The 19474-nt window shown below is 36.4% G+C and overlaps 1 protein-coding gene across 1 annotated transcript in view; it reads right to left on the bottom strand.

The window, feature by feature from the left end:
• CLVS1 (clavesin 1) overlaps window positions 1-19474 on the bottom strand; it is a 668120-nt gene that overhangs the window by 471359 nt on the left and 177287 nt on the right. Inside the window, exon 3 of the mRNA XM_044065477.1 lies at window positions 9539-9713. Within this exon, the coding sequence (XP_043921412.1) occupies window positions 9539-9713 (175 nt within the window). The remainder of the gene's footprint in view (window positions 1-9538; window positions 9714-19474) is intronic.

Consider the following 19474-nt stretch of genomic DNA (forward strand, 5'->3'; position numbering starts at 1 on the left):
TGTGTGGTTCCAAAAAAAAAAAAAATCTATGTTTTTGCAGGGGGGCTTTGGACCCTTGAACACCCACACCCCCTACTTTGTTATTCTCACTCCAAGATCACACTACAGTGGGGAAAAGGGAATTTTCCCTTACCTGGACTGTAGTCCGATCTACGAAACAGGCACACATACATGGAAGCGCTTGTCGATGTCAAGCACATTCGTGTATGTGTGTTCGATGTTTTGTGATTCGGACATATGCTAGTCGAGCATGTGTCCGGATCCCATATATATATATATATATATATATATATATATATATATATATATATATATATATATATATATATATATATATATACACACACACACACATACACAAGAAAAATAGCCAGGCTGGATAAGGTCATCAAAGCCCTTGACCACCATATTTGTGATGATCTCCTTTTTCGGAACTATAAGAATAATTATTCTGGGTTATTTCATAAGGTCAGTAGAAAGTCACCCAGAATAAGGATTTTAAGGTGAGAAAGTTGGTTAGAGACTCTCAAGAATATGAAGGTAAAAAGGTTTATCCGTTACCTTTGGCATCACTGAGACGGCACACCGGTAAGTTGGGCTTTGAACAATATAACATGGAGAATCATATGGATACTCATATCAATGATTCACCTTGAGATTAAGCTGTTTTTTAGAGGAACCCCCAACTGAAAAGATCCAGAAGAACTGTAAATTGTCCCATGCCTCATTATCACAGGAGCAAAACTTGAATGGCTACTTTGTCAGTCATCAGGGAATGAACAGAGGCAAGGACAGGAGGACATAATTCATGAAGGTGTTTGAGATGAAGACTACATTATTTCAGTTAACTTTAAACTAGTTAATTTAAGCTCCATGACTTTAGACAAAGGAGTGCAGTCACTGTTAATGAAGAGCTTTACTCTTGTGTCTAACTTGAAATTAGATGTGGCTTTGACCCTGGTGCAATTAAAGCTATTTAAATTTAAAGTTGTTTTTACATCACAAAGCCACAGAGGGATGAGCTAAGGAGTATAGCTGTTAAAGGGAAAAGTATCTTTATTCCTCATTAACACCCAATAGTAGTGGTGTTTGAGAAGTTCTGTGAACAGCTATTTAGAAGTATTTCTTCATAGAGACAAATATTTAAAGACAATTTATCCACCGATGAGCATTCAGCCTTGGACAATCTGGTCCACAATAAAAATGTACGTGTTATAAAACCAGAAAAAGGAGAAAGAGTAGTTATCACGGATTCCATGGGTTACTTGGCAGAAATGATGGAATTATTATCAGAAGAAGCCACTCATTCAAGGGTGTCTATAAAAGAAATTAATATTGCATATAGGAGAGTTGATTATTGTTAATATGATATGTTGTTACAGGGTTATATCGAACATCTGATGTTTGATTTTGTGACTGTTAAGAACACCATGATCCCAGCTATTTTTGGCATTCCCAGGATTCATAAAAAACGTAATGGATCCCCCTTTGAGACCAACTGCAGCTGCTAAATTCTCCAAGATGGAAGCTCTTGACATTTATATAGACAGATGTGTTAAACTTCTGTTATCTTATAAAAATCCACATTTTACATAACTACTGGATCCTGCTGGATATAATAAGATCTACTGATTTCCTGGATAATACAGTTTTTGTTACAGTGGATATTATTAATTTGTTTTCAGATATACCATATCAGGTTGGGTTAGAGGAATTCTACAACATGATGGTCAATTATGATGAATTTTCTAATCAGGGAATGAATGTCTAGGAGTATTTTTTAGATTTGGTGTTAAATAACAATTTTGTCTTCTCTGAGGGTGAGTACTATCATCAAATAGGAGGGGTGGCCATGGGGGCTACGTGTGTCCCCTTTATGCTAATGTGGTCTTGGCAGCCTGAGAAGATAAGTATGTATTTCTAGTCTGAGTACACTGCTAATGTGCATGCTTATTTCATGTTTTCAGATGACATCTTGATTCTACAGAAAGAAAGTGCTACTCAGTTGAGTATTTTTATTAATTATTTTATTAATTATTTGGAAAACACTACTGATTTTTTGAGATTTAATCTTCTACTATTGTAACATTGTAACATTCTCCATTTTATTGTTTTCTTATTATACTTGAGGAGCTTTTCTCCCCGGGCCTCCACTGAAAAAGGACGTGTCTAGTCAGAATTTCCTGGTAAACAAATGTAAATAAGTAAATAAATAAATAATTTACTTTTTGGTCATCCCTCTGTGACATTACTTATTTAGATAATAACATTAGGGAAGGATTTAGTGACTGGGTGAAGTATGTCTAATTTATTTAGAAAGGATATATTTTCTAGTGTGTATAATTGCATTATGATAGTTGTCATCCAAACACACCAACAATGAGCCATTGTTACAGAAAAATTGGTACAGGCATCCAGGCTCATTAGTGAGGGCAGCTGTTTTTTTTTTTTTTTTTTGCGCAGATTGAATTAATACTGACAATGTTTAAAGAAAGAGGATATCTACAGCACCTTTTAGATGTGGTTAAAAAAGAAATTATTGAAGGTAGATGTGGTAGACTTGAACCCCCGTTATGAGTCCAAGGAGCGTGAAATGATAACGTTGTGCGTAATGCTTTGGGGGATAAAAAATTTACCTTAGTTTTGCCATTTGGTATAGACACCCATAACTATAAGAATGTAGTTAAGAATACCTGGGACATAGTCTTTACAGAAGATTTAAAGTAAAGAATAGGGCCTGCTTTTACTATAGTGTTTAGAAGAGGTAGAAATATTAAAAAGTGGTGAGAAACTGTGCCAAATATTGAACTGGCAGTAGGAAGAAATAGAAAGATGAGTAAGTGTGTTGCATGTAAGTTTTGTAGATTTGTGAATGACTGTCTATATGTTAACATCATTTATTATGGCAAATCTATAGCGTGCTCTGCAATGTTTAACTGTGGGACAACTGGAATAGTTTGTCTAGCAACCTGTATCTCATATCTGGCCTTTTATGTGGGAAAGGGCACTAGAAAGTTGAAAGACAGGCTAAATGAACATGTTTATGACATTAGGAAGAAAAAAGCTACTAATACTCTGAGTAGACAAGCAATTAACTGTTAATAAATTTTATTTTTTTATAATCAGCAAGGTAAATCAAAATAAGAGAGGGGGGTGATATACTGAAACTCTACTGGAATTTAAGGAATTGATTTGGCAGTTGAAGTTGAATTTCTAACACTAGTATGCTGAAGCACAGGGCTAATATTTTATAGCTCTTATTATTGTTTTGTCTTTTAAGAAAAATTTTAATAATATTCAGTTACTAATTTTTAAAGTTTGAATTTAATAATGAATATGTGTTATGCATATTTAGATATTGTAGATGTTAAACTTTGTATTGCACATTTTCAAATTACTATTGAAATATAATTGAATGAAATGAAATATAAATGGGCTTGGAAGAGTGGCCTAATGGTTAAGGTGTTTACCTTGCAAACACAAGTTAAAGGGTTTGAATCTCACAGGGGATAACTGGTTAGGCTTAAAATGGCTCACGAGAGCAGTTAGCCTAGTACTAGCCTATGAACCTATAATGATTTTTGATTGTGACTAAATGTGTTTAAATACATTGTAATGAATTACTTTGATGATTGAAGGGTAATGTAATTTAAGGGACTGATTTCTGGCTGTGTTTTCAACTCTGAGGAAGTCGTTTTTGATTTTTATAGGATAAAAACACTTTGCTTTTTATAAAAAAAGTAGGGATTTTCTTACATCTGAGTGGTCCAGACTTGTTTATATATCCTTTTTATAAACAATATCAGTGCACCTAGTTGATAGGGTTGCCATCTGTCTGATTTCTGCAGAGCAGCCCTGATTTCACCAGATCTGTCCTCCCTATTTGTGTATGTATGTGTGTGTGTGTGTGGGGGGGGTTGAAAATGGTAAATATGTTGATACTTTACAAGAAAAAACTATTTTCTGACTTTTCTCTAAATGTCACAGAAATCTTTGATACTGCATTTAATATATAAACTATTATAAATAACCAGCATTTAAAGCTTAGCATTTCACGATGCTGCTAATGTAAATTTTTCAGAACAGATGACAACTGCCTTTAAACCCCTGATTGATCTAATTGCTTTGTTTTGCTATGAAAGAAACATGTTAAGTTCCCCTAATCTCGGGAATAAAGACAGTAGAAACCAGTTCCACAGCTTTCTTTAGCTTCTGTGCTCCAGACATCAGCAGGACTAACTGCTTATCCAAGATTGACAGCAGTACCTGAAAGAGTAAACTACAGATTTCTCTGTGTCTATAGTGCATCATGCAGGTGGAGACAAATTCCTCTGCAAAGTATGTGAGAAGGTAAGTTTAAAAAAAGTAGGTGGGCTTTTCCTGCCTTTGATTCCAAGGCAAGGTAATGAAAGTTTTATAAAATACAAGCAAGTTTTTGGTACCTACACAATACTGGAACTATTCTGTAGGGAGAAATGCTACCTAAGGACTGAGTTAAACTGTAGGACATGATGGAATTTTACTTTAAAAGTTATTTCAACATTTACAGCAAAAACACTGACAGACATTTGTCAAACACAGCAGGATACACTCACATTGAAAATAGACATAGCATGAGTAACAGTTAACTTCTCTTCCCTTGAAAGTCCCATATATTAAAAATGCATCTGGCAATCCTGTAAACTACGTCCAAATAAATAGTGCTCAAAGTGCTCCAAAAAAACCCCAAGTAAAATAAGGGAGCACAACGTTGCGAGTCCACAGTACTATTTTAATGTTAAAAATAATAAACCAAAGTTGTTAAGTGCTTTCATCGACTAGTATGACTTCTTCGGAACAAAATACCATTAAAAATTTCAAGTTTAAATACATATTGCTGGTTAGTCATTGGTTCTAATCCAACCAATTCTGTCAATGAAAAATCACTGCTCATGAATATATAAACACCAGTTAGTTAAAATTAAAATAAAATAATTTTACACAATAACAAATAAAGCAAATAATCAAATACTCTCAAAACACAAGTGATATAAAATACTAGTCCATCACAGTATGAGCTCATCATACAAAAAATATGTATATATAGCCACAAATGTTCTTACAAATTACTTTGATGTTACTAAACTAACCCTGCCTTTCCTTTAAGAATGGGCATTATAGTAATATGCTCATTGAGTCCTGGTGGATAATCAGCAGCTAGCCTTAGTTGCCACAATAGCTCCTTTTTATACATCACATTTTGCCAATCTCCACCCCTCGCTTCAACTGTTACAAATTCAAGTATACCAAACTTAAAGCATGTAAAGTTGGTACATAAAATACTATGCTTGTATAATGCATTGGTATATTTCTTGTTTTTAATATCATAAAGATGTTCATATATCCTGGACTTGAACATTCTCTCTGTCTTCCCTATATAAAAGGAAGAACAGGTACTACACCTAGCTATATACACTAGTTTGCTAGAACAACAATTATCACTTTTTAAAAAAACATGACTTTTATTTTGATTATCAAGGGCAATAGAGCTATCTTGCAGTATATAGGAGCAATAGGAGCACCTACCACAAGGTTTACTTCCACATCTTTTGTCCTGTCTATTGTTGGAAACATGACCTGTCTCCAACAAGGACTTCATATTAAGTCCTACCTTTGTGGAAAATATGGGTTTATCACCCAATATACGGAATATCTCAGTATTTGTTTTAAAGATGTTCCAGTTTTTTGTCAAAATTCCTTTGATCTGAGAATACAAAGGACTATATTGCACTACACAAGCCTGTTGGAAATTAGGTTGATCCTGAACTATCATATCATTAGGTTCATTATTTAATCTGTCACCACCAGTACCTAATAATGGTATATAGGTGTCACCCCATTTATTAAGAACATCTGTAAGTATAGGGTCAATAAAATGTCCTGGATACCCTCTTTCTAGAAACATATCCCTTAGATTTTTAAACTCTGTTATCACATCATTTTTCATAGTTGCTTTTTATAAAACAAATAGGGATTTTCTTACATCTGAGTGGTCCAGACTTGTTTATATATCCTTTTTATAAGCAATATCAGTGCACCTAGTTGATAGGGTTGCCATCTGTCTGATTTCTGCAGAGCAGCCCTGATTTCACCAGATCTGTCCTCTCTATTTGTGTGTGTGTGTGTGGGGGGGGGGGGGGGGGTTGAAAATGGTAAATATGTTGATACTTTACAAGAAAAAACTATTTTCTGACTTTTCTCTAAATGTCACAGAAATCTTTGATTCTGCATTTAAGTTATCTTAATATATAAACTATTATAAATAACCAGCATTTAAAGCTTAGCATTTCATGATGCTGCTAATGTAAATTTTTCAGAACAGATGACAACTGCCTTTAAACCCCTGATTGATCTAATTGCTTTGTTTTGCTATGAAAGAAACATGTTAAGTTCCCCTAATCTCGGGAATAAAGACAGTAGAAAACAGTTCCACAGCTTTCTTTAGCTTCTGTGCTCCAGACATCAGCAGGACAAACTGCTTATCCAAGATTGACAGCAGTACCTGAAAGCATAAACTACAGATTTCTCTGTGTCTATAGTGCATCATGCAGGTGGAGACAAATTCCACTGCAAAGTATGTGAGAAGGTAAGTTTAAAAAAAGTAGGTGGGCTTTTCCTGCCTTTGATTCCAAGGCAAGGTAATGAAAGTTTTATAAAACACAAGCAAGTTTCTGGTACCTACACAATACTGGAACTATTCTGTAGGGAGAAATGCTACCTAAGAACTGTTAAACTGTAGGACATGATGGAATTTTACTTTAAAAGTTATTTCAACATTTACAGCAAAAACACTGACAGATATTTGTCAAACACAGCAGGATACACTCACATTGAAAATAGACATAGCATGAGTAACAGTAACTTCTCTTCCCTTGAAAGTCCCATATATTAAAAATGCATCTGGCAATTCTGTAAACTACAAGAGACCTGTTGGTATTCATAGTCAAATAGTAGATGATGAACTAATTACCAGCTATGTGAAGGGTGCAGGGATTTAAATTCAAATGTGTAACAGATTTGCTAACAGCCTGAGACAGCCCATGGGACACAATCATCCATTTTCAGAAGCAGCCCAGGAGTACTCTTTGGTGAAGTGACTTGGTGTCTTCCTAATGTCATAAACAAAGGCTGAGGGAATGAAACCCTGTCCTACAGGAAGTAGCTTGTTAACACTGCATAGCCTTACTCATCTGCACTAAGTGCTAGACAAACTGTTGTAGCCGAAACACAGTGCATTTTTGCACATATGCATGCAATTAACAAACTAAATTAAAATGTATTCATAGTTAAAATATCAACATTAAAATTGTAGACTTCATGCTGTCCCATTTATGTTCAGCTAAATAACAAAAGCACTGTAAACAGTCAGCAAAACAAAGAAACCAGGAATAATTGCTCATATGATGATGTTCCTGTTTACTACAATTGGTTACCTTCTATTACAAAATAACTACTCTGGGATGCAGCCAAGAAGCATTTATATAGACACACACAGATGTCAGAATAAACTTAAAATAAATATTGTATATATCATAAAATGCTTACTTTATATTACTGATTGAGTTAAGTTGTCATTTATTGTCGGTTAACTACAAAGCTACTCATTTTATTTAGTACTTATTATTGGTTTAGCAAATTTTGCATTTACATTTTTTTGTATTATTATTGAAACTTTTTGTTTTATGTATATTGGGCTAGGCTGAAAATGGTTCAAGTGGATCAATGTTCTAAACCAGGTAAAAAATTTTAAATAACTAAACTAATAAAATGCACTTATCATCAAAAACAATGATGACAGTTGCCTGGTCCTAAAAAAGTATTTGGTCATTCAGAATCATGTTGGGATTGCACACCTTAGATACAACTCCAAACTCTGACCATGACAGATGATTTTGGGAACAACAGTATTTCCTGTGTAGGACCTTTAAGTAGCATGAAGACCATGGTAGTTGCTTAGGTTGGATTGGGAGTTTAAGGCCATTTACTGTAATGGAAGAAAGAATGCCTAGCACACAGTCCACTATTGAGTCTTAGCAGTTCAATGCTGCAGTGGAAAGTAAAGTTAAAGCTGGGGTACCATCAGCATAATACTGATAACATAACCCTTTCTGCCTAACCAAATCATAAAGTGGATGCTAGTGCATGGTAAAATGATCGCCTCCAAAACAGAACCCTGCAGGACCTCAAAACTCAGAGAGTAGGCACTACAGGAATTAACCACAGGGACTAGCCTCTAATTATACACAGAGGGGTAGGAGGCAAACCAATTAGGAAGCATGCTGGAGACTCTCAGTAGGTCTTCAAGTATTCCAGAAGTAAAAGATGGCAGATAGATCATAGAGAAACAGTATATAGTAATACCCTTGATCATATATCACTAAAAAACAATTAACATTTGTTTTAGAACCATATCAGTGATGAGCTCAAAATCCAGAATTATACCAATACTGGTATCCATGAGTGTCATAAGCTACTTCAAGTTGGTTGCATGCCACTTCTCAATACTTCTCTTAAGAAATGAAAGGTTATAGATGTACATCAATAACTCTCCGTGTTACACAGATCCAATTCCAGAACAGAATTATCAAGAAAAGGTATAATTAAACTTCCTCTACAATCGACAGGAGAACATGAGCACGTAGTAACTAGAGCTAAAGTTACTATAATCATACCACAGAATACACACAAAATAGTCAACATTGGAAAAGGTTAAATTTTACCAATAAAAGTAGTTTTTGTTAGCCATTTGTACACTACCCATGTGGGGTACACTCCTGCTTCTTTATGTAATAAAAGTCTGAGATCTTTTGAGAATGAGTGGACATTTTCTTACCTCAAACTTGTATGATCTCAGAACAACAAAGCCACAATATGAGATTGACTCTGGTTTGGCTAATAGCATATGACTATTCCAGCCCCAAGGAAATTAGCACAGCTAAAATTCACGTATCTCAAAGTGATATGGACAGTTCTAAAGATCAAACAGTGTAGGACCTCCAGGTAAGACATTAGCAGCCTAAGTGGGTCTGAATCAAGACCCCAAGTACTGGAACCCATATTTAAAAACATCTTTATAACCTCCATGAATTTAGGTCATCAAATTCATCCCAGTTCCAGTGTAGGAAATCTCTTAAATGAGCAGACATCACTACTGAAGTGACACCTCAAGCCCATGTGCAAAAATGGGAAAAAAGGAGTTGTGGATGGATGGATGGATAGATGGATGGATGAATGGCTGGATAGGCACACTGTATGATCCAAAGATACAATGAAAATTATTTGTCAATAAGAGTACAAGAACAGCTTTAGTGGATTACATAATTTAATTACAAAAGGCAATATAAAATCGTAACCCTTTTATCTCACAGGTTACTAAAGATTAGCTAGGCATATTGATAAAATAATTAATCATAACAATATTTCAAATGCTCTTAAATATTTCTGCTTTTTTTGAATAATGACCAATTGCTAAGGAACAGAAACAGTGCATGCCACCTACCTGCAACCCTTCAATGGCTAGTTTAAGGAATGATGGAGTTAGTTTGGAGGCTTGTTTGAAGGAGAAATTACTCCAGTCTATTATTAAAATGAAGCCATTAATCTGCAGCTCATAATCTTCAATGAGAACTTCAAGTGAGAGAAGTATAGCTCGCAAAATATCTATGAAAGAATTCCTGTAGGGAAAGAACATATCACATTTCAAAATTATTCTTTTATACACCGAGGTTAACTTTACTTCTAAATACTGGAAGTTGAAACAATATGTCATATCAAGCAGACATAAGTAGTGCTATTTTAGCAGAATATATAAAATAACTCTGTAGAAGACTGAAAGTGGAACATTGAATTTATTATAAGGGCTGACCTGCTTCTCATAATATGACTAATAATCATGGGGCATGTGTGTGTGTGTGTGTGTCTGTGGGCATGTTTGTGTTTGTGTGTCTGTGTAAAAACATTAGATTACTACTTTTTTGCGGTTACTCATTTCTCTTTATGTGATATAAAAAAAAACTTGCATCTTTGCATCTTACTGTAATGTAATTTGGACTATGCTGACAGGCCCTGAAGGGCTGTTTAAAAAGCAAGAAAGAAAAAGACTATACTGACTGTTCAAACTCTGTTTTAAATTAATGACTTAAGGTGAGATACAAAAGGAAAAAAATCAGAGTTGTGTGATGGCATGATCTGACTTAGGAGTGCAGCTATAATTTATTGCAAGAAATATTTTAGAGAAATTAACAGTGCCAAGAAAAAGGCAATGATAATCCGCTTAGGATTCCTACAACTCTGAAAATTCTGATTCTCACTGCATACCCGAAGGAACATTTTATAATAATTTTCCTTCCTTCCATTTCTGGCATGAAAACTAAGAAGAATGCATATGCTGCCTGTGTGGAAGAGAAGGGTAAAGCCCTGACTATGATTCAGCTGATCCAGATTTGGATAGTGGCCCAAGCACTGGACCAGTCAGATATAGAAGGTGGGGAGTGCAAAGGCATACCGATGTCAGCAGTGCCATCACTCACCATCCCGGCAAGCTGATGCCAAGCATCCACATTGTGCAGCGGGCACAATCTAACAAGTGCTCCGCAAAGTTCATATGCAGGAAAAACATGACCATTTTGCATTTCCTGGCAACCACACTGAAGCCCTGCATCCTGTAGTGTCTGATGTAGCCAAGGCCACTCACTTAGGATCACTTAAGGAGCATAATGGTTGACTCATGTTCATTGATACATATTTGTGGATCCCATGTCACACAATATTGTGCTGCAATGTGGCACTACTGTATGTGTCTAGCACTGTATTCGTTCTACAAAAGTACAGACGCCATATGGCAGTAACCCTAGCCATTGTCATTAAATTGTTAGACTTGGGGTTTTATGACAAAACCAATGATCCCCCAAATCAAAAGTAATCACATAATAAAGGGCATTAAGTGATACACCTAAATGCAAGAAGTCTATGCAACATGAGTGCTGAATGCCATACATGGCTGGTAAAACTAATCCTCATATGCAAACAATATCTGAAACATGCAACAAAAAAACAGGCTTAAATAGTGGGAAGTATACTTGCTGTGTTCAATTCAAGTCAGTCACAAAAGGTAACCAAATGTTCCACAAAAAGAAATGAAGCTGTAACACAAACCGCTTTACTTTGCGAACTCTTATTCCAGTAAAAAAGAGTCAAAATAATTAGAACACAGCCCTGTGTTCTAATTATTTTAATAAACGTGGTTTCTACTGGACGCTTGGATTTATTTTTACATGCTGGCTGCGTGTTTTTTCTACAAGCTATTGCCCAGTGGATGAGTAGGTTCGAATGAACACTCTATGGTGATTTTGACTCTTTTTTACTGGAATAAGAGTTCGCAAAGTAAAGCGGTTTGTGTTACAGCTTCATTTCTTTTTGTGGAACATTTGGTTACCTTTTGTGACTGACTTGAATTGAACACAGCAAGTATACTTCCCACTATTTAAGCCTGTTTTTTTTGTTGCAATTTATAAGTCTTGTTTATTATCAGGCAAACAGAGTGTAGTGAGCATTATTCTTTGTTTTTAAAATATCTGAAACATGGTTGTACCATACTTGTGTAAAATGGCAAACTATGTATGTTTGGTTTCTCAATGGATAGAAAGGGTCACGATTATAAAATGGCAGCTGGAGTAGAGATCCTGATAATATTGCTCTTGCATCTAACATGTCTGAGCCCTTTCAGGAATTTGGGAGCACTGGCCAACCACTTTACAGATTATTTACCAACTTGTATAATCTGATACATCTTGAATATCACTAAAACATCAGAAACCTAAAAATGTACCACTTCAAGCCATACAAAGGGAATTAAATGCCATATATTGGCCTCAACTTTTATATATCTACAATCTATTTTCAATAAGATATTATTCACTTGATTAGATAAATACACACCAAACAATAAATTAAGGAAAATGAGAAATCCATGGCATGGTTACACAAGTCTAGCAGAATGTCTTTGGGGGAGAGAGAGAGAGAGAGAAAGAATTAAACCAGGAAAACTATAAAAGGACATGTGAGAACAACATCAGAACAACCTAGCTTCACTGCATAGAGGGAAAAAAGCCTTCTCTACAACTCATATTACCTGAGGTTGCTTAATGGCTTGGGGGCTGGAGGTGACAGGTAGAGGAGGATGGGAGTGACACTGACACCTGCTCACCTATCCTGGGGATGGTAGCAGTCCAAACTGGTGCAAGGGTGTCACATTGCAGAAGGAGGCTGCCCTGTCTGCCACAATAATCTGGGCATGTGCTTGGTCCCTGTCAAGCCATGTATGCGGTAGTCTTCATGAGACAAGTGCAGGAACATGAATTATCTGAAGAAAGGCATTACATACCCTTGTATCTCAGAACATATGAGCTACCAAAAGGAGGGGTTAGGATTGTATACCATCATACAGAAGCAATAGTGGTCTAGATAATGGCCTCCTGTGACCAGGTGATTTTTCTCACCTGAGAAAGGGATGAAAAGATTAAGAAGGAAGGAAAAAAGGAAACTCTACTGAAAATTGTACTGTGAAGTCAGAAATAGCTACTAGCAACTTAACTATTATGCTGATTATACAATACAGAAACTTAAATATCTCATCCAAGCTCTTCAAAAGCCATAACCAATTTGCTAGGGAATAACAACTGACCTAACAAGAACCCCTTTGCTGTTTGCTTCCAACATGAGATAGACAGTGCTTTTACTTTCCAGGTATTGCAAAAAGTCTGACATGGAGTATGCAAACTGTACAGGACCCAGACATTTTCTCTTATCATAGTAGAAAGTTTGTTTTTGTTTTTCAAGCCAGCAACATACCTGTCAACCTCTCAGTGCAAGGAATCTGGACAAAGACATGAACAGAAGTGGAATAAAGGCCCAAAAATAGGGACAATTTTTGAACATTGCTCTTACAAAGTAAGTTGATAGAATCGCAGGTTTTGCATTAGCATGAATTTTCTGAAGGGTATAAAGTCTGAAACTCAAATGTCTTTCATTATTTTCTAACTGCAGTCTTAACTGATTTGCTACTACTTTGCCAGAAAACCACAATTTTATGAAAATCAGACCAAAAATATGAGGCAGAAATCTGTACATTCTGCTAAAATCTGTACAGTTGAGAGGTATGCCCCAGTACCAATTTCTGGCATCAGACTGCAAGACTGAAAAATTGGAGATCAGTCTCAAGGGACAACTTACAATCAGGCTTTTGCACCCTATATTGCTTCACCACTAACAGTTCAAGTTAACACAAGCATGCAAATTGGCATTGTAGCACACATATGAAAGTACAATAAGATCTTGCCTGTATTAAAAAAATAGGACAGGTGCAATGTGGAAAATGATAAGCTGGCAAGTATCCTAAGTTAACTAGCTAACATTGTGGGGGGAAAACAGTTTGTCTGTACATCTCTTAATACGTTAAAGAGCATCACATCCTTTGAAAGATGCAGCATGAATTCAGACTTGGACATAACACTAATGCTGTAGCCATTAAATTGTGTATGCCTGTGCCCTCTTGCCAAGTCAAATGTTAATATATATCTGTTATGTTAATTTACATTTCTAAGGCTACTGATCTGTAAATTGCACTCTGGTCTTCAGTTGCCTGCATGAAGCTCCAAAGTGTTACAGTGACTCAGAAGTTACTTGAATCAAAATACTGAATTAATTGCATGGCAAAATGCAAGGCCTGCCACCTGTTATGTTAAAACCGAAGTCACAAAGGTTGATTACTGGTCCCCCTAAATATTTGCAATAGTTGCAGCAACGGTGGTGGCTTATACAGTATGCCAAGGACCCCACTATGTAACATCACTCGCACATTAATATCTTCACTAGTTTTAACATCTTATGATTACTAACAGACTTATGGTGGAGGGCTCTTGCTTAATGAGATCAAAAAAGTCATGTACTTCAGAAATCAGACCATGCATAATGACATTCCAAGCTCACTGAAGTCATTTCTTGGAGACATAGGAACTAGTGAATTGGCGATAAGCTGGAATTATTTTGTAATAGTTACAGACAACAAAGTATATTTTCATTTCAGCAGCATGTAGATGCTGATATTAAAGCTACACATCAGTAACTTATAACAGAGTTAAACAAATTAAAGCAACAGCCAGCAGAGAGCACAAAACAAACGGTAACACAAGCAGTACAAGTACCAAAATTACAGCATGAGTATCATGTAATATGCAAACTCTCTGAAACTTCTCACAGCAAACTGCAGGTGACTTAAAATTGAGAAATTAAAGTGTTCAGCAGGCTGGTGAGTCTTATAGATAAAACAGGATAGCTTTAACTCATATTCACCCATAAGCTCATAGACTATCCTAATCAGATCTATATCATAACATCGAAAGGAACATCTCGAACGGCTTAAATATTGAAATTGCCGTTCATTGATTTGTTTTTGTGAGATTGTGGTACAGTGAAGATCGAGAATTTTGCCCTTTTCCTCACTGTAGTACGATCTTGGAGTTGGCATATATAATTAGCGAGGGGTGTGGGGGGGGCAGCCCTCCACAAAATCGATTTAGATGAACTGCAATTTCGATATTTAAGCTGTTTGAGATTTGTTCCCTTTGATGTTATGAGATACTCCTAATCTTATCCTACTTATTAACTTAGCTTCAACCCTCCTGGCAACAAAGTTCAGCTGTACCTCATCAACAAAAAATTGTAAAAAGAACTACAAAAGCAGAGGACAAGTCTCCAAGTCACCTTTTCACTACTGAGGAATAAACTTCCTCTTTCAATAATTGTAATAGGTCAGTTCCAGTTAAAGGGAACACATTGGCAGTTCTGTATTACATAATTTCCTTGATGCTCATGCAGGATAGCATTGCAGTGGTGAAATGTATTTATTTATTGACATTTGATTACCAGGAAAGTCTGACTGGGTAGAAGCCCGTTTTCAGTGGTGGCCCAGGGAGAAAAGCTCCAAATTATTACAAAACATTTTAAGAACAATAATTTTACAATCTTCAAAAATAAAACAAAAACATCTGCAGTTTAAATAATTATAACAAATTAGATATAATATAAAAACTTTGATTAAGAGTCAGTACAAGGTATACACCAATCATTTAATATTTAGAGAAATTTTAAACCGTTTGTATAGAAATTAAAGGTAAGTTAGTCTAATAAAAATAGGAATTGCAATATGAAGTGAGGGAAAAACAGACATGATATATTTGGAGGAAAAGTCAGGGAAGAGAATTAGATAGCAGTAAAAGAATCAGCAAAGATGGGAGCGTGAGGAGGTATAAGGAATAAAAAGGTACTTGTTCACATTTAGGGATATAGTTTATCCTAGTTTTGAGTAAGAACAGAGCCAGAATTTAGCTAGGAAGTCTTTCAGAGTGGTTTTGAAAGATGGGAAGGAGGGTTATAGACCTGATGGATACAGGTATGGAGTTCCAGGCCTAGCAATCTTGTACGAGTACAGACAATGCCTAGCAGATTTGCTAGGTTTGTAGAGAGAAGTTTTTGGTCACTGCATCACAGTGACTGACTGAGAACATAGTTGTGTAGAGTGTTTTTTAGTGCTTGACAGATGGATGCTGGATAATGTTATACGTGGTAAGAAGGTGTGTATATGTTACTTGATGTGGCAGTTCTAACCAATTAGGGCTTTTTAGTGCTATACAGTGGTGGATTCTGAAACGGGTATGTGCTGCAAATTTAGCAACTTTGTTATAGCATTGATCAAGTTTTAATTTTTGTGAATCCTGGAGGTTAGTAAGGATGGGAGCACCATAAAGAAGAGTGGGGAGGAGATAAGTAGTGGCAAGTGCAGTTTTAGTTGTGTCGGTGAGAATGTTTTTGGCTCTGTAAATCATCCCTATTTTTTTATTTTTTCTTATGCAATTTTGTATATGCAGGTCGAATGCAAGATTATCATCTACTATCACTCCTAATGGTTTGCTATGAGAAGTGACATCAATGGATGTATTATCAACAGACAGGATTTAAATTTTGTTTCTTCATGAGAGAGAGATTTGGGGGTAAAAGTAGTAGTTTGGTCTTTTTTGAGTTGAGCATGAGTTGTGAGTTACAAAACACAACAAACATATATAACTACTCAAAAAAGACTCAAGGCAAAGTTCATCCAATGTACATCCACAGTTTATCCATGAAAAATCAAGACAAGTTTATACAATCAAGGTTAGAGCTTTTGTCCAAACCAAATGAAAGAACTCCAGACAGTTACAAACCATAAAAAGCCATTATAAATAATTCAAACAAAATGACATTACTTCCCCTAATAATTTAAAGACATTATTCTCCCCATTGAAAATTCATGTACTTCACTATTATGATAAATAAAATTAACTTTTACAACTTAACACACATATTTTTAAAATTTACAAATACATGTACTAAACACTTAAAAATTATTATTATTATTATTATTATTATTATTATATATTATTATTATAAATATTATAATTATCTTTCTAAAGCCTTTAAATGTAAAATACATTTCAAAGAACACTGGTCGTTGAGGCCAGGACTGGCAAAAGCATTAACTTTTGAGCTGCCAATAAAGCTCCCTCTCCTCTAAATGAAGGGGCCAAGGACCTCCTCTGATATTCTTACTGACATTGTCAATTATTAAGTATTTGAAAGAATGCACAGGGTTTTCAGAGACATGTTTGGCCAAAGGATTCGTAGTGTTAGCTTTCCCAATGTTATATTGGTGTTTGTATACTCTCAGTTTAAAATGTCTCTCTGTTTTTCCAATATAAAACCCTGGGCAACATTGACATAAAGCATTATTATTAAGGGTAAAGGAATTAGCAACTATCATGAATTTACAGAAGTTGCACCTACCACATTTTGTCATTCCCACTTTTAAATGGTACACACTAGTATTATTTTCAAAAATATTCTTTAGGTTATTCTCTCTTTTAAAAATCAACCCAGGGCTAGCACTAATTTTTTGCTGAATAAAAGGGTCATCTAACAAGATCCTCCAGTTTTTCAATACGATCTCACGTAAAGGCCAAGCATCCATAGAGAAAGTGGTAATAAATTTAAAGGTATAGTTATTACCAACTTCATCTTCCATGTTTCCGTTAAATTCCCCAATAGTAACATCAGCATGACCATTTTCTACCAAATCATTCAGTGGTGATTTCATTGTTACTTCCATGGTGTTGTTCAGTAAGGGCTTAAACCAACCACTAGTTCTTTTTTCATGGACCTCATTTATAATGTCATCTCTTATTGCAAGGGAGTGACATCTCTTCAAAAACATATTTTTTAGATTCTCACATTCAGACATGAATTCGGAGTCCAGTGTGGTCATCCCAGCATCACATACTAGTTGACCTTTAATAACTGCTTTTTTCTGGTGAAATGGGTGAGAACTATTAAAGTGTAATAATGTGTTGGAGTACATGGGTTTTCTGAAAATCTTAGTTGTGTATATCCCATTTGTAAGGTCCTTTGATAATTCAACATCTAGACAGGAGATAGTGTCAACCCTGAATTCAAATGTAAATTTAAGGAATGATGCAAATCCAGAAATGGTATTGACAAAGTTTACCGCATCACCTAAGTCACCCCAAAAAATGATGAATATGTCATCCAAAAATTTAGTGTACCAGAAAACTTTGTCTATACATATATATATATATATATATATATATATATATATATATATATATAGGATTCTTAAATAAGAATTCACATTCCCAGTACGCCATTACACTATTAGCAAAGCTACCTCCACAGGGGGAGTCCATAACAACACTGTTTTGTTGTAAGAAATATTCACCATTAAAAATCAACATGTTGTTATGTAAAACAGTTTAGGTTCATAGGTTCATAGGTAGGTACTAGGCTATCGGCCCAAGGGCCTACGCAAGCCTAGCCAACAAGATTCCCTGGCCTACGCCACCCAAGAAAGTTATTTTCCTGTGCCACTGTCGAGCAGAGACACAGAAGTGATCCCCAGGGTGTATTTCCTATTTCCCATCCACTCATCAAGATTTTTCTTGAAGAGTGCTAAGGAAGAACTTTGCTTGACATAGATGGGTAGCCTGTTCCAGAGTATGGGAAGTCTCTGGGACAGAAATCTATCTCTCCAGCATGTCCTGTTTATTGTGGTGACAAGGTTTAGGTCCCTGGAGTGTGTAGCTTGGAGGGATTGGGATTTCTTTAGGTGTAGCATGTTCAACAGCTCTGGGTTTAACATAGCTTTATATGTTAGGCAGAAATCACTTCAGAGTAGGCGATATGCTACAGAGTAAAGCTGGAGTTTTTTGAGACGGTCAGTATAGGGCATTTGTTTGAGGCTGGTAATCCTCTTTGTGAGGTACTTCTGTGGCCTTTCCAGCTGCCGCAGATGTTTTGTGAGATACATTCCAAAAGGGGCATTGTGCTCTATAATGGGTCTAATGAGTGTCGAGTAGAGGGGGAACAATGACCTCTTTTTTCCTGGATGAGAACCCTTTTATGATGAGGTGTGCCATGTAGAAGGACTTCCTGACTACTGTGGTGATGTGACTATCAAAGGAAAGACTACTGTCCACCTGGGTCCCAAGGTCTCTTATCACACATTCGGTGTTAAGTAGATTGCTGCCTATGTGGTAGTTCATGGGTACAGAGTTTTTACCAAAGGGGATGACACTGCACTTTTTGGCACTGAGTTTGAGGCCATGGCTCTGACACCAGGCATCTGTCTCAGCGAGGCTCTTCTGTAGGATGTCCACATCATTTGGGGACTTGACTATGGCTCCTAGTTTGCAGTCATCTGCGAACATCATTAGCCAGAGGCCTTCTGTGTCAGCCTGTACTTCAGAGAAGTAAATACCAAACAGGAGAGGTCCCAGGACTGAACCCTGTGGTACTCCACTTGTCACTGGTTTGAGGTCAGATTTGGAGTCTGCAACTCTTACAGTGTGGGTTCTGTCAGTGAGCCAGTTGGCAACCCATCTTGTGATGTAGGGATTTATACCTAGTTTAGTGAGTTTAGCTATAATTCCAGAATGGGGGATGGTGTTGAAAGCCTTGGCGAGGTCAAGATAGGCTGTGTGAACCACCTTACCCTCATCTATGGCTTTGGTGACTGCCTCAAAAAAGTCGATCAGGATCAGGAGGCATGATCTGCCTTTCACAAACCCGAACTGGGTGGGATCCAGAGTTTGGAGGTTACCAATGTCTTTGTTTATGAGTTCCATGATGATACGTTCCATGGCCTTGCAGACCAGGCTCGTCAGGCTATTAGGGCGATAGTTCCCGGGATCAGTGGTGGCTCCCCCTTTGTGGGGTGAGATAACTGTTGCTGTGCACCATTCAGTGGGCACAAAGCCTGATGTGAGGCTATTATTGTACATGGTGCTTAGGTGGGGAGCCAGTTCGTTCTGAAGACCATGTAAAACGCAGC

This window comes from Protopterus annectens, chromosome 3.part0 (assembly GCF_019279795.1).
Source record: "Protopterus annectens isolate FY-2018-M chromosome 3.part0, PAN1.0, whole genome shotgun sequence".
NCBI classification, from domain to species: domain Eukaryota; kingdom Metazoa; phylum Chordata; order Ceratodontiformes; family Protopteridae; genus Protopterus; species Protopterus annectens.